This window comes from Rhinopithecus roxellana, chromosome 15 (genome assembly GCF_007565055.1).
Source record: "Rhinopithecus roxellana isolate Shanxi Qingling chromosome 15, ASM756505v1, whole genome shotgun sequence".
NCBI lineage: Eukaryota > Metazoa > Chordata > Mammalia > Primates > Cercopithecidae > Rhinopithecus > Rhinopithecus roxellana.
The window spans coordinates 81827506-81842456 of NC_044563.1; the positions used below are offsets into that span (position 1 = coordinate 81827506).

Below are 14951 nucleotides of genomic sequence, written 5' to 3' on the forward strand. Positions count from 1 at the left end.
GCTGGAACCACAGGGGGCACCACCACACGTGACTAATTAAAAAAAAATTTTTTTCTGCAGAGATGGAGGTCTTATTATGTTTCTCAGGCTGGTCTCAAACTCCTGACCTCAAAAGATCCTTCTGCCTTGGCCTCCCAAAGTACTGGGATTACAGGCATGTGCCACCATGCCTGGTCAAATCAAGTTTAATAATCTCAGTATGAGATGAAGTGTTTGGATTGAGTGATGTCTTGGAAAGATTTATGTCAAGTATTAGAATCCCAGGGTGTAAAACTAAAATCTCAAAAACATGAGAAAGCTGAAAGAAAAAGTTTTGCATATAATTTGGATTTAAGAAGGGCCCAGAAGCCCTGTGATTCTAAAGAGGCTTGAATTGAGTGATTTCTCATGTCAAGTATCTCACCTGCTCACTGGGTGATAAAACAAATGTTGGGCAGATTTTATTCCTTGCCTCCCTCTCCCTCCCTCTTCTCCTTCTCCTTCTTCAATACCAAAGATAATGTAAAATCAGTGCAGTTACTCAAACGCTACTTAGTTTTTCAAAGGCTTGCTTCCTTGTTCTGTTATAGTCTGTCTTGGAGACTTTCCTCAGTATATACGTTCCTTCAACTTTTTTGCTTTTTAATTTCTTTCTTTTTTTTTTTTTTTTTTGAGTTCAGCCTTTATTGAGCAGCTACTCTGTGGCAGGTACTATGCTAGACTTGGATATTACCATGTTACTTAATTTTTCTTTTCTTTTCTTTCTTTCTTTTTTTTTTTTGAGACAGAGTCCCGCTCTGTCGCCCAGGCTGGAGTGCAGTGGCCGGATCTCAGCTCACTGCAAGCTCCGCCTCCCGGGTTTACGCCATTCTCCTGCCTCAGCCTCCCGAGTAGCTGGGACTACAGGCGCCCACCACCTCGCCCAGCTAGTTTTTCGTATTTTTAGTAGAGACGGGGTTTCACCGTGTTAGCCAGGATGGTCTCGATCTCCTGACTTCGTGATCCGCCCGTCTCGGCCTCCCAAAGTGCTGGGATTACAGGCTTGAGCCACCGCGCCCGGCCAATTTTTATTTTCATTTAAAAATACATAGCATTTGCTGCATGCCAGACACTGTTCTAACCATTTTGCACATATGAACTCCTTTGATCCTCATGACAGCCTATGAAGTAGGTTCTATTATGATTTCAATTTTTTGGATGTAGAAACTGAAGCACAGAGAGATTAAGTCACTTAAAGGATGAAGATGGGGTCCCTGTCCTTATTTGAGCTAATACCATGATGTCTTTTTCTCTTTCACATTTTCTATCTTATTTTCATTTACTTTCCATTTGATGGTTATCTCAAAAATATTATTCAGATCCATCTATAAATATGCATTAATGCTTCCTGTGCACCAGATATCCTTGGACTCCTGAGAAGTCTAAAGTAGATTCCTCACTCTAAAACAACAGAGTTCGTTAGTTACGCATCTATACTTTAGCAACAAAAGGAGATAGTGAGAGATGCTGACCATGGGACCTTCAGGAGTTGAAGGGATGGGAAGAATCTTAGGGATAGGAGTGATTGGGGAAGACATCAGAGAAGGTGGATGGAGCTCTTGGAAAATTGAATAAATGAACAGAGAGAATCAGCTTTGTGGACTACAGTTGTCTGTCCATTGAGGCCTGCAAAGGCGGGCAAAGACGCGGTACACTGTTTGCAGAAAGTGCCTCAAACCATGCCTGTGGTTCTGGATCTCAAAAGCATAAAGCCCTGAAATCTTGAGTGGTTTGGTGGGCTTGAAAGCTCCTGAGCCACAGTGAAGTGGTCAAGATGGCTGATCCTCATGCGATAATATGTTATGACTCATTATGATAAGGTGGCGATACAGAAAATGTGGGGACCAACTTGTAGGCAGAATTCCAGCTTGTATGCGACAGATTTCGATGCTATGAGATGAGGGGAAGGAGGGCAGCAGCTAATGTGTTTAGTGTTACAGGATTACTACTAAATTTCTCAACTGACTTATATGTTATGATATTCCTATGAAATAAAATTTTAAAAGATTTTAGAAAACAAAACAAAACAACATTTCCTCAGCCCTGATGATTATGAACAGACATACAAGGCATCATCATGATACATCATCTGTGAATACGGGTTGCCGTATTTGTAGCCCCAAGATAGTCTGTCCCCAGATTGATCAAATGCAGCTGAGATGGCTGCTGACAGTGCATAAAACTAAATCCAATCCTCAATAATAGGAGGAGTCAGATCTTGTCTTTGTCTCCGAAGAAAGATGATCTGTTGAAGAATGTGTGTCAATTTTTGTAATCATTTTGTTACCACGATCATGCTTTAACTTGAAGAAAGCATCACTGAATTCTGGAGTGCGCTTTACATTATGAAACATTACAGTAAGCAGCTTATGTCCAACATGATTGCAATTAGAGTTTCGTGATTGCTTTTTAATTTCTAAGACCACGGAAAAGTTGGAAAAACTGTATAAAGAACACCCATGAAACTTTCGCCTAGAGTCACAAATTGTTAGTATTTGCCAATTTCCTCTACTTCTATCATGGGTCTGTTTATCTATCTGTGTATCCATCTATTATTTTTTAGCTGAATCATTTTAAAGAAAGTTACAGACATCATGCTCCCTCACAGCTACTTAAACATGTATTTCCAATAAATGAGGGCATTTTCCTATATAATCACAATGCCATTCTCACGCCTAAGAAAATTAACATGAACTCGGTATGACTTATAGACTATATTTTCTCAGTTGTCTCAAATTATTTATGGCCGCTTTTCCCCCTCGATCTGGGATTTAGTCAGTCCTGAACTAAACCCTGGATTGGATTTATGCATTGCAAATTTGTTTACTCATTGCATTTGGCTATTATACTCCTTTAGTCTTTTTAAATCTATAACACATTATCTGCCTTTTTTGTTTATTTGGTTTTTGTGGCCTTGGTTTTTTTGAAGAATCTGGAGCAGTTATTGTGTAGAATATCCCACATTTTGGATTTGTCCAGTTGTATAGAATAGTGCGCAGAGGATGTATTATTCTCAATGCTTTTTTCAGGAGGCACCTAATACCAAGTTGTCCTGCTTTTGCTGATGTCTAGTTAAGATTGTGACTCTCTGATCATTCATTGTGAGATTATGTTTTGTAAAATTTTATTTCCCTATTTGTAGTGAACGATTTGTCTGTTGGTTGATGTTCACACAATCTGAACATCCTGGCCCCAACACTTTCACCCAGTGGTTTTAGCATCCAGTGATGATCCTTGTGTGATTTAGTTATCGCAGTGGGGATTACAGAATGGTAATTTTTCTGTCATTTCTATTGTATTGTTTCCAACCTTTATTAAGTGTCATTTTAATATAAGAAAAAAATTGGGGGCTGGGCGCAGAGGCTCACGCCTATAATCCCAGCACTTTGGGAGGCCGAGGCGGGCGGATCACGAGGTCGGGAGATTGAGATAATCTTGGCTAACATGGTGAAACCCAGGCTCTACTAAAAATACAAAAAAAAAAAAAAAAAAAAAAAAAAAAATGGTGGGCGTGGTGGCGGGCGCCTGTAGTCCCAGCTATTCGGGAGGCTGAGGCAGGAGAATGGCATGAACCCGGGAGGCGGAGCTTGTAGTGAGCTGAGATCGCGCCACTGCACTCCAGGCTGGGCGACAGAGCAAGACTCCGTCTCCAAGAAAAAAAAGAAAAAAATTTCTCTTTTGCTCCTCTTAGAGACCCATGTCCTATTTTCATTCAATGTGTAATCTGTTACCATCATTTTTCTTTTTTGATGTTTGAATTCTCCTAAATTCAGCCACTGGGAGCCCCATCAGGCTGGCTGCATTTATCTCTGAGCATTTCCTTAAACTTTCCCTGCCTTAGCCCGGGATCAGCCATTTCTCCAAGGAACCCTGGTTCCTGCTCCTGGTGAATGTTATATGGAAACCAAGCCTTTGCCTTAGATACTTTAACTGCAAGGATTCTCTTACTTGCATTTGGGCAGATACAGTACCAATGAAGGGGAGACCTGGAAAACATTCATCTTCTCTGAGAAGCCAGTGTTTGTGTATGGCCTCCTCACAGAACCTGGGGAGAAGAGCACTGTCTTCACCATCTTTGGCTCGAACAAAGAGAATGTCCACAGCTGGCTGATCCTCCAGGTCAATGCCACAGATGCTTTGGGTAAGCTGCTGCCTCCTTGGACCTTTTCACATGGATATGCATGGACTTCCTGTTATATGCAAAGCACCAGCTTAGATACTGTGTACTCAGAGGAGCTTGAGATTCATTGGGGGAGATGGGCCCAGAAGAGTTAGCAAAATGCATAGGGAGGTAATTGAGGGCTTGCTCAATTCTTCTTAGTAAGGCTGGGTGTTATTCTTTGTATCTTAGTTTCCTCATGCAGTTCCTGGCACATAGGAGGTTTAAATATATGTCTGCTGAATATGTAGATAAATGCATGAATGAAAAACATAGTTCCAAATCAGCAGTGCCAATTGGATGTATTCAGTGAGTGTGCCTGACTCTCCGTAAGTCAGTGTGCCAAGCAATGCAGGGTCCTCTCAAAGCCATCTAGGATCTGGTCGTGATCTGCTAGTCTGGATACAGGATGTGTAAGTATGCAGGCAGAAGTGAAACTCTTCAGCATCCTCTCCCTGCGTCCCCGTGTTATCTTACCCTTTCCTCCCTCTCAGCCTTGGCTAACCTGATTCTAGCTGCCCGGGATGCCCTGTTTCTTCTCCCCTCCACCCATCCAGCCTCCCCTACTCGAAATCCTTTTCATATCTCAGGATCTGACACACTTGTTGCTGATATCCTAACCAGAAGACGTCTCCCTTCTCTATGTCCAGAACATAAGTGGACTCATAACTTTGTGTCTGTCACTCGGTGTGTTTCACCTTCCATTGACTCGATTATAAAGCCCTTAAAAATAAGAACTTGCCCTGTGCATATTTGTATTCCACCTACTGGAAAGCTCGATAGCCTTACAGTCAGTAGGAGTTTAATAAGTTTACTGTGTTGCATGGCATTGAATCAAAAGTTGTGTATCGACTTTGGGTAGTATCTAATCTGACTGAAGACACATATATAAGAGTTAAAAAGTGCCAACATAGACATAGGCATACTTTGGAATGCTTGTAAAAAGCACCCTACTTACATTTCGATGAACGTGGCCGATGGAGTGACGGTGCAAGGTATCTTAGCATTTTCCAGCCTCTTTCCATGGAGATCCTGTACCTTCAAGTAGGGCTAGTGAGCCCTCCATTGCACTTGGGCCACACTACCAGATGTGCCCTCACTGCCCGAGGAAGCAGGCTGGGAACATTAACCTCCAGTGGTATTGCTCATCAAGGATTCAGCCGTTCCCCAGTTCTCTAGGAGAGAAACACTTCTGGGTACTTGTTTCTACAGTAATGTCTTCTGTAATGTTTCAGAAGTTTGGATAGAAGCCTAAAGGTGGCTTGCTTCTTCCCAACTTTTCCAGGCAAATGTCTGCATTTCAGGTACCGTTTTCATTGGCACAGGGCTACCCAGCTTCAAAGCAAGCCGATTGGAGGGTCTGTGTGCTTGTGGGGTGGCAACAGATAGACAGGAAGTCGGGGTTGAGGCTGGGCACCTTGAGGCACAGCAGGGAACCCTGTATGGGCCTGCCTGTAATGCTTCGTGCTGTGTGTCTTTTTCCTTAGGAGTTCCCTGCACAGAGAATGACTACAAGCTGTGGTCACCATCTGATGAGCGGGGGAATGAGTGTTTACTGGGACACAAGACCGTTTTCAAACGGAGGACCCCCCATGCCACATGCTTCAATGGAGAGGACTTTGACAGGCCAGTGGTCGTGTCCAACTGCTCCTGCACCCGGGAGGACTATGAATGGTTAGTTCTTCTTTGATGACTGGGGACTGAGTTGTGCTTCATTCACTCAGCAGTGTCGGGGAAAGAGACTAGGCATGGTCCTTTTCCCTGAGCAAAGGAAGGGAATAGAAGGAAACAATTATTTAGGAAGCATCTTTTATGTGCCAGGAGCTGTGCTAGGCATGTTTCATGTAAGTTGTTTTCTTTAGTTCTTACAGCCAGGTAAAGTGGTAGAGGTGTCTAGGACAGCTGCAGCCATGTCTTCGGGAATAGATAGGTCTGGGATTTATTTCTATTAGGGCAACCCAAAAATATGCTGAAGGTTCCATTGTTGGTAATCCTTCTCCTTAGGACCCTATTCTAGAGGAGATTTATTTCTTTATCTGAAATGAGGGGATGTTAGTGTGTGCATATGTGTGTGTGTGTGTGTGTGTTTGCATCATTTATTATTTCTTGAGCAAAATATCCAAGGCACTGCTGCGAATGCTAAAAGTAGGAGAAGTGACTTGTGCATAGCTAATTGGCACAGGAGGTGGAAGAGAGCAGGTGCCTCAGAGCAGGAACCGGTACTTTTATTGTGACTATTAAAAGGAAGGAGAGGGCTGTGGATTGCTGTTGGAGAATCAGGAAATTTTTGGAAGAAGTGCTGTTTGAGCTGGGCTCTCAGGGAGCATCTATATTTGCAGACAGCAGTGTTTTGAGACCATGTAGCTGCAACAGACAGGTATAGAGGCAGCAGGGTGTGGTTGGGAGTTGAATTGGGATGCCTTGTTGGGTGTATGACATGGGGATGATAATTGGAGATGAGGCTGAAAAGATAGAATACAGTAGGGTAGACAGACCTTAGAGGGAATGAACCTTATTCTATAATTAGGAGGAAGCCTTCAGGGGCTTTTGAGGAGAGTTGATGATCAGAACAGAGCTTAGCTGTAGGAGGAGGATTCTAGTGGCAGAGTATGCGGGATTTCAGAGCTCCTGACAGTTACTTTAGTCTATAATTCAGCATGAACTCGTTGTCGTTGATGCAGGAGCACCGAGAGAGCCATGAGTATTTAATATAAATACACAACTCATATTTGAGTGGTTGCTGAGGCACAGAGGAACTAGATTTTGCTTTGGGCAGCTGTGCTTGTGTTGACTAAAGCCAGAAACCTCTGATGTGTTCTATACCAGAGGTTGGAACATGGTCACACAGTACATGTTCTAGACTTTGTAGGCCACATGGTTTCTATGATCTGCATTACACCTCCTCACTCTGCCCATGGCAGTGCCCATGGGTGAATGAAAGCAGCTCTAGATGAATGAATGTGGCTGTGATCCAGTAAATCTCTATTTACGAAAATGGCCGACCAGGTTTGGCCACTTCTGTTCTAGACCAGTGCTTCTGAAACTTTAAGGTGCGTATGAATCACGTGCAGATTCTGCCTCAGGAGTTCTGGGGGTCTGCATTTCCATCAAGCTCCCAGGAGATGTGGATGCTGCTTATCTGCACATTCACCCTTTGAGCAGCAAGGCTTAGAACACAGAAGACAGTCATTTCCTTAGAAAGGTGTGTGCTCCCAAGGCAACGACACAGACTCTTTTTTTTTTTTTTTTTTTAAAACATTAATTTTTAATTAATTTTTTCCTTAACAATACTTTCCATTTTCATCAGTTTGTTTTGTGAATCTTAAACTCTCAGATTTATTCACTGCTTGTATATATATATATATATATATTTTTTTTTTTTTATTTTATTTTATTATACTTTAAGTTCTAGGGTACATGTGCATAACGTGCAGGTTTGTTACTTATGTATACTTATGCCCTGTTGGTGTGCTGCACCCATCAACTCGTCAGCACCCATCAATTCATCATTTATATCATGTACAACTCCCCAGTGCAATCCCTCCCTCCTCCCCCCTCCCCATGATAGGCCCCAGTGTGTGATGTTCCCCTTCCCGAGTCCAAGTGATCTCATTGTTCAGTTCCCACCTATGAGTGAGAACATGCGGTGTTTGGTTTTCTCTTCTTGTGATAGTTTGCTAAGAATGATGGTTTCCAGCTGCATCCATGTCCCTACAAAGGACGCAAACTCATCCTTTTTTATGGCTGCATAGTATTCCATGGTGTATGTGTGCCACATTTTCTTAATCCAGTCTGTCACAGATGGACATTTGGGTTGATTCCAAGTCTTTGCTATTGTGAATAGTGCCGCAATAAACATACGTGTGCATGACGACACAGACTCTTTAACAGCAAGAGCACAGAGCTGGCTGATGTTCCCGGTGATGTCAGTTCCATGCTGTGTGCCTTCTGCTCTTCCTTAGACACTTTTTCATTATAGTCTAATCTAATCTAGAGCTTTGTTGGCCTCAGGTAGTCCTCCCCAGACTGGCTTGAGACTGGAGATGTCCTAATCCCTGAAAAGATCATAGTGACCTGTCTGCCCTCTTCCTATCCCCAACATGTACTTCAAAATAAAATTAAGACTAAGTAAAAAATAGGTAAGAAAGTCTAACAAATTTTTTTTTTTTTTTTTTTCTCATGCCATTTAGGCTTAAAAACAAGTAACATTAAAATTTTCTCTCTTGCCCTACATTTCCCCAACCCCCACCAAAAAAAAGAAAAAAAATTCACACACACACACAAAAAAAAAACAAAAAAGAAATGGAGCTTGGTGTGCTCTCCTGGGTAAACTGGCCTGCATCCTGCTGGTCTGCCATGCCCACCCCTTCTGCCTTGCTGGAACCTGCTGGATGCTCACCCTGGTTGTATGCAGAGTCTTTTTATTATAGACCAGTCAAACCACTTCCTCTGCCCCTCATGGGGTTGGGTTGCAGGCCAAATGAGATCGTGGGGTGATGACCCTCTGAAATGCTAAGGGGTATATGGATGTCAGCTGTTGCCCGCTCCATCCCCCATTATTTCTCTGCTTGCTGTAGCTGCTGGAAGGCAGCCAGCCCAACTGCGTGGCTCTTGGAGATGTTTGATGGCATTGGACTATGGCAGTGAGAAGGAAAATGGTCCCAAGATGGATGTCAGGAAATGAGATGAGATTATAGTATCTTTCCATTAGTTCAGGTACTGGTAGACAACTGTGTTTGAACACCAGGTTATTTCTGATGGTCCTTTCAGACCACACAGGGAAGCCCAGCTATTGGCCCCTGTTCCCTAATTTCAGTGGTAGATTCTTTTATATCCTTATATTTCTTGACATTGCTAAATCATGCAGCTTTCACATTCTTGACTGCAACCCCTAGTAAATAATACATTTTCTATTATGACCCTATACCTACATATATTTATGTAGATTCATACACACATGTAACCAAAACACAAGTTTTAGGAGACAACACTGACTTTTAAATGTATGATGGGGCCTTTTGCAATCTTTTGCTCTTTTTTGGGAGGGGAAGAATGTGGTCTTGGGCCTCCCAGGTACTTTCAGAGTCCACTAGGTCATGACCTGTGGTCAAAGAAAGCTGCCCAGGAAGAGTGCTTTGCTATTGGAGGCAAATAAGTAATTAGCTAATGCTTTATCTGGTTCCTAAAAACATTTAAAGTGGCCGTTCAGTAATAACGAACTGAGGTAATGAAAGAGGCATGTTTGATCCAGTGGGAAAACTGCTGCCTTTCGATTCTTTACAAATTGTTAAATGTGGATTATGATATAATGCACACAGGCCACTCTGCTCTGTATCTGTTAATACTTTTCGTGTCAGAAATGTTTAATAAATATTTGGGTTTTTTCTTTTTCTTTTTTGTTTTTCTGAGACAGAGTCTCACTCTGTCACCCAGGCTGGAGTGCAGTGGTGCGATCTTGGCTCACTGCAACCTCCACCTCCCGAGTTCAAGCCATTCTCTCGCCTCAGCCTCCAGAGTAGCTGGGACTACAGGTGCGTGCCATGACGCCCAGCTAATTTTTGTGTTTTTAGTAGAGACGGGGTTTTGCCATGTTTCCCCGGCTGGTCTAGAACTCCTGACCTCAAGTGATCCACCCGCTTCAGCCTCCCAAAGTGCTGGGATTACAGGTGTGAGCCACTATGCCAGGCCTAAATATTTGTTGAATTGAGTAGAGCAAATAAATGAGTTCTTGTAGAGCACATGAATGTGGAATATATGTTCTGTTCTATAGTTCTTTGAATATGTTCTATAATTCATTGAATAATAGAATTTACAGCTTGGGCAGGGCCTTAGAACATTCATAGTACAGTCATCTCGTTTTAGAATCATCTTCGACTGACGCCTCCTGCTTCCTACTCCAGGATGCTGCCCATCAACCTGGGAGGTGTGGCAGATGTGACCCCAAATCACAGGAGTTCTCATGAACCTAACTACTGTGTCTCAAAGGACAGGATGATTTTAGCTAGTATATGGACATAGTCTTAAATAACATTGAACCCTTAGTCAAAATTTTTCTTTTCTTCTGAGACAGGGTCTTGCTCTGTTGCCCAGGCTGGAGTGCAGTGGCGCAATCACGGCTCACTACAGCCTTGACCTCCTGGGCTCAAATGATTCTCCCCACTCAGCCTCCCGAGTAGCTGGGATCACAGGTGTGCAGCACCATGCCTGGCTATTTTTTTGGTTCTTTTTTGTAGAGACAGGGTCTTACCATGTTGCCCAGGTTGGTCTTGAACTCCTGGGCTTAAATAATATGTCTGCCTTGGCCTCCCGTAGTGCTGGGATTATAGGCATGAACCACCATGCTCGGCCCCAAATAATTTTTTAAAAAGGTTATTCTTTTAAAATTTCTCTTTTACTTCTTCAGAGTCTGTCAAACAGAAAGTCTCGTTGGTTACTAGTAGTTCTGTAACATTTGCCTAATCCCTTTTAACAGAGAGGGCAGGTCCAGATTCTTAGAGTAGGGAACTGGATCTGGCTAAAATTTAATATTGTTTTGATTTGGCGTGACGATTTGTATTTTTTTTGGTCTATTTATGGCATATGATTGTGTTTTCCCAACTGTGGTTCTGATATAAATCTTCTTTTGAAGATATATTTTATATAAAAAGTAAATTTTTTTTTTTTTTTTTTTTTTGAGACAGAGTCTCGCTCTGTCGCCCAGGCTGGAGTGCAGTGGCCGGATCTCAGCTCACTGCAAGCTCCACCTCCCGGGTTCCCGCTATTCTCCTGCCTCAGCCTCCCAAGTAGCTGGGACTACAGGCACCCGCCACCTCGCCCGGCTAGTTTTTTTGTATTTTTAGTAGAGACGGGGTTTCACCATGTTAGCCAGGATGGTCTCGATCTCCTGACCTCATGATCCGCCCGTCTCGGCCTCCCAAAGTGCTGGGATTACAGGCTTGAGCCACCGCGCCCGGCCAAAAAAAGTAAATATTTTTAAAGGGACAAGTTAAGTAACTTAAAAGTGAAAAGGAGTAAGGTAAAGTCAGCACAATTGGTACGGAAATGCCTGAAATGTATAAAACAGTGGCCTTAACAAAGCCCTATTGCCTTTTTAGTGACTTCGGTTTCAAGATGAGTGAAGATTTGTCATTAGAGGTTTGTGTTCCAGATCCGGAATTTTCTGGAAAGTCATACTCCCTTCCTGTGCCTTGCCCTGTGGGTTCTACTTACAGGAGAACGAGAGGGTATGTATCACAGAGATTTCCCTGTCAGGTTCTCAGGGGTCTGCACATGGAACGAGAGAGCATAGAGGGCCATCTGGATTGCTCTATACTCTAAATTCTACAATTCCAAGTTAACAGCCTACAAGTAGTTTGGGCCACATTTTAAGTTATGGTATTTGTAAACTCTCCTGCCTCCAGTGAGAAAAACATTGCAAGTCTGTAAGCATCCCTGAAACTCTAGGAATATCTTAAGTCATCAACTTCAGCAAGGAAACATCTTCAGAGGAATGTATTCAAGAGATATATTTAAAAATCTTGGCCAGGACAGTGCCCTAAATTGTCTGGGCTTGCCTAGTCTAGTTATAAGCAGAACTGACTCAGAACTACTGAACATCCTCTTTCTAGTTCTAAAGGGGAATGAGTGGATGGACTGTATTGACCGTGGATAGTAAATATATTCCCAACTGGGATGCCTTTGTGACTGTTCTTCCCTGTTTCTGACCTCTTGCTCTTGGGGTGGGGTGACAGCTACCGGAAGATTTCTGGGGACACTTGTAGCGGAGGAGATGTTGAAGCGCGACTGGAAGGAGAGCTGGTCCCCTGTCCCCTGGCAGGTAAGGGAGGTGGTTTCTTCCCTTTCATTTCTTGAGACGTGGTGGCAGCAGTGTCATGATCTCACCCAAGTCCTGGCTTGTGGCTCCTGTAATTGAGTGGGGAAAAACAATGGCTATCACAAGATCACAGGGCTTCCCCTTTTTCCTAAGGTTGGTATCCACACTCAACTTACGCATAGCCATAGCCTTTTTTAGGAATGGAAAGTATTTTGTGTCAGCTCAGTTTCTTTGAGGGAAATCCCTTTGTTAATTGAAAAATACTGATTCAGCATCCACTGGGGTAGAAAGGTGCCCACGGGCTTTTGTGTGTTCCTCAATCTGTTTGTCCAAGTTGAGTATAAAGAGGCGTGTGGCTTCTTAGGAAGTAGCTGAGTAGTCTATGTTAATTTTATAATAAAAATAACTATACAATTTTAATGGAATTGTATAGATTTCCGTGTACTTTTTTTTTTTTTTTTTTTTTTTTGAGATGGAGTCTCGCTCTGTCGCCCAAGCTGGAGTGCAGTGGCGCTATTTCGGCTCACTGCAAGGTCCGCCTCCCGGGTTCACGCCATTCTCCTGCCTCAGCCTCCCAAGTAGCTGGGACTACAGGCTCCCGCCACCTCGCCCAGGCTAGTTTTTTGTATTTTTTAGTAGAGACGGGGTTTCACCGTGTTCGCCAGGATGGTCTCGATCTCCTGACCTCGTGATCTGCCCGTCTCGGCCTCCCAAAGTGCTGAGATTACAGGCTTGAGCCACCGCGCCCGGCCCCTCAGTGTACTTTTTTATGTGTTGCCAGTTTCACCCTTTTTACAACTCAGGGAAGCAGTTATTATCGATTTTGTGTTTTACTTTTTCATGAGGAAGCATGTTCAGAGGAGGTTAAATGGCTTAAGGTCACACATCTAGTAAGTGACAAAGTTGAAATTCAGACTCTAAGCCCCATGCTCTTCACTGGACATTGCCCAGATGGCAAATAAATGTCATTCTCACTATTTTAGATAATCATTATGCATGCTAATTAAGAAAAACTTCTCTGAAATGATTCATATGCTATAAAGGTATAGTGTGTTCTAAAACACGTTTCTGCTAGATTTAGTGGTGAAGTAACATGGGATCTTTACAATAGAGATGAAATTATGATACTTTGACAAATAATCTCTTAGCTGCTTATTTTTCTTCACTCTGTTTCCAGTTCTTATTCATTTAAAGCTTCTTTATGCCCTCCGTGCCCTCTTTCCTGCCCATACCACTTGGTGAAGGCAAACGGCTGGAGTTAACTTCCATCTGCGGTGGGTGGTGTTGTCTACGTGGACAGCCATAAGCACCGAATGAATCATGAAAGAAGCGTGTGGTCTCAGCAGGCAGGGCAGGGCAGCCCTCTCTTTTGCTTACTGCTGCCAGCTTGCCCTGGTGTTTTTCATGCTAAGCTCGTTAGTCCCTTAATTTAATCTTTCATCATTACCAGAGTAATTAACATACCTCACTATGGAGACTTAAAAAGAACCACCACTTCAGCAAATTCCAACAAATGAGCAGATAATATTCAAATATTTCCCTCACAAGAGCTGTTATTGATGAGGGCGTGAGTTAGTGGGGTTTGAGTGATTGCTCTTAAGGGGCTGGAGTGCCTACTTTTGTAATAAATATTTCTGAAGATAATTCTACAAGGGACAAAACAGCTTGTTTAAAGCCATCTAAACTGGCAGGAAAGCTGTTTTCTCTTCTACCAGAAGATAGAACAGGGAATGAAGTGGAGAAATCTCATTCCATTGTGGGCCACCTCCTATGTAAAAGAGAGAGAGGAAAAAAAAGGCATGGAATAGGGGGCAGGAATATACCAGGAAAGAAAAAGATGCTTTCATAAGACTAATGGAGCCATAATATCTTTGCAAAGATGAGGTCATCTGGGCATCTGGAAGGATTTTTTAAATGCAAGAATTTTTCTTCCTTTATAGTTACTATGAAAACACACATTCCTAGGCTGTGCTCATGTATGGCCAGGACCAGCCAACAATTCCATTCCTTTTCTAGGTTAAGCATTGCCCACTGGAACGCCGCATGCTGCTCTGAACATAATCCTAAAACAAGTATTTCTGGATTCAGGTTCTACTTTATGGGTATTCGTTTCTTAAAGGGAAAAAAAAAAAAAATAACCCAAAGTGACAGAATGAGGTTTATAGATGCTGGAGAGAGATGTGGGGCAAAAGGCTCACTGCTGCAAAGGTAACTTTCATGTCCCTATACCTTAGCTGGCCTCCTCCCTGGGAATGACAGTGGGGAGGTTTTCCTGACAACCAAAAGGGGAGGTAGGTTACCAAGTGATGGTAGCACAGATACTTCTAAAGTGACCTGGAACCAAAGGAAAAGAAGGAAAACTTACCTTATTAAAAATTATAGATAAATTTATTTTTTGATGCATTATCTGTATTGCAGCTTTTATAAAGAAGGTGATAGGTACATGTTAAGTCACTGAGTGTATGGAATCAGGAAGTGGGCAGGAATGGCTAACCCAGGCATGCAGCAAAAGAGTTCAGATTTGCATCTTGGTTCCATATGCGACACACTGTCAAGATGCACACTTTAGACACAGATGCTGTTGTGCTGCTTGTGTCCACTCCTGGGGAAGAATCTGGATGTTTCCCAGGCTGTTCCCTAAGTGGAAAAGAGAGTGTACTGAGTCTTCCTATTTCCAGTTGTCTGACATTAGGTAAGTATCTTCAGCACTCAGGACCTTCATTTCTACATCTGAAAAATCATCCACACCCGTGTCTGTATAAGAGACAGCACAGTGTAGCAGTTAAAGCATAGACTGTGGATCCAGAGTGCCTGGGTTCTGATCTCAGTTCTGCCACTTGCTAGTTGTGTGACCTTGGGTGAGTTACTTAACCTCTCTGGTCTCAGTTTTCTCATTGTAAAATTTGGCTTACAATAGTTCTACCGTCGGGCAGTTGTTATGGGTCTTAAACAATGCCCAAT

The 14951-nt window shown here is 42.8% G+C and overlaps 1 protein-coding gene across 2 annotated transcripts in view; it reads left to right on the top strand.

Moving 5' to 3' along the window:
* SORL1 (sortilin related receptor 1) overlaps positions 1 to 14951 on the top strand; it is a 184896-nt gene that overhangs the window by 91175 nt on the left and 78770 nt on the right. For both annotated transcript variants that reach the window (XM_030917509.1, XM_010356463.2), the window contains exons 13-16: positions 3981 to 4159; positions 5665 to 5851; positions 11272 to 11400; positions 11908 to 11993. In XM_030917509.1, the coding sequence (XP_030773369.1) occupies positions 3981 to 4159; positions 5665 to 5851; positions 11272 to 11400; positions 11908 to 11993 (581 nt within the window). The remainder of the gene's footprint in view (positions 1 to 3980; positions 4160 to 5664; positions 5852 to 11271; positions 11401 to 11907; positions 11994 to 14951) is intronic.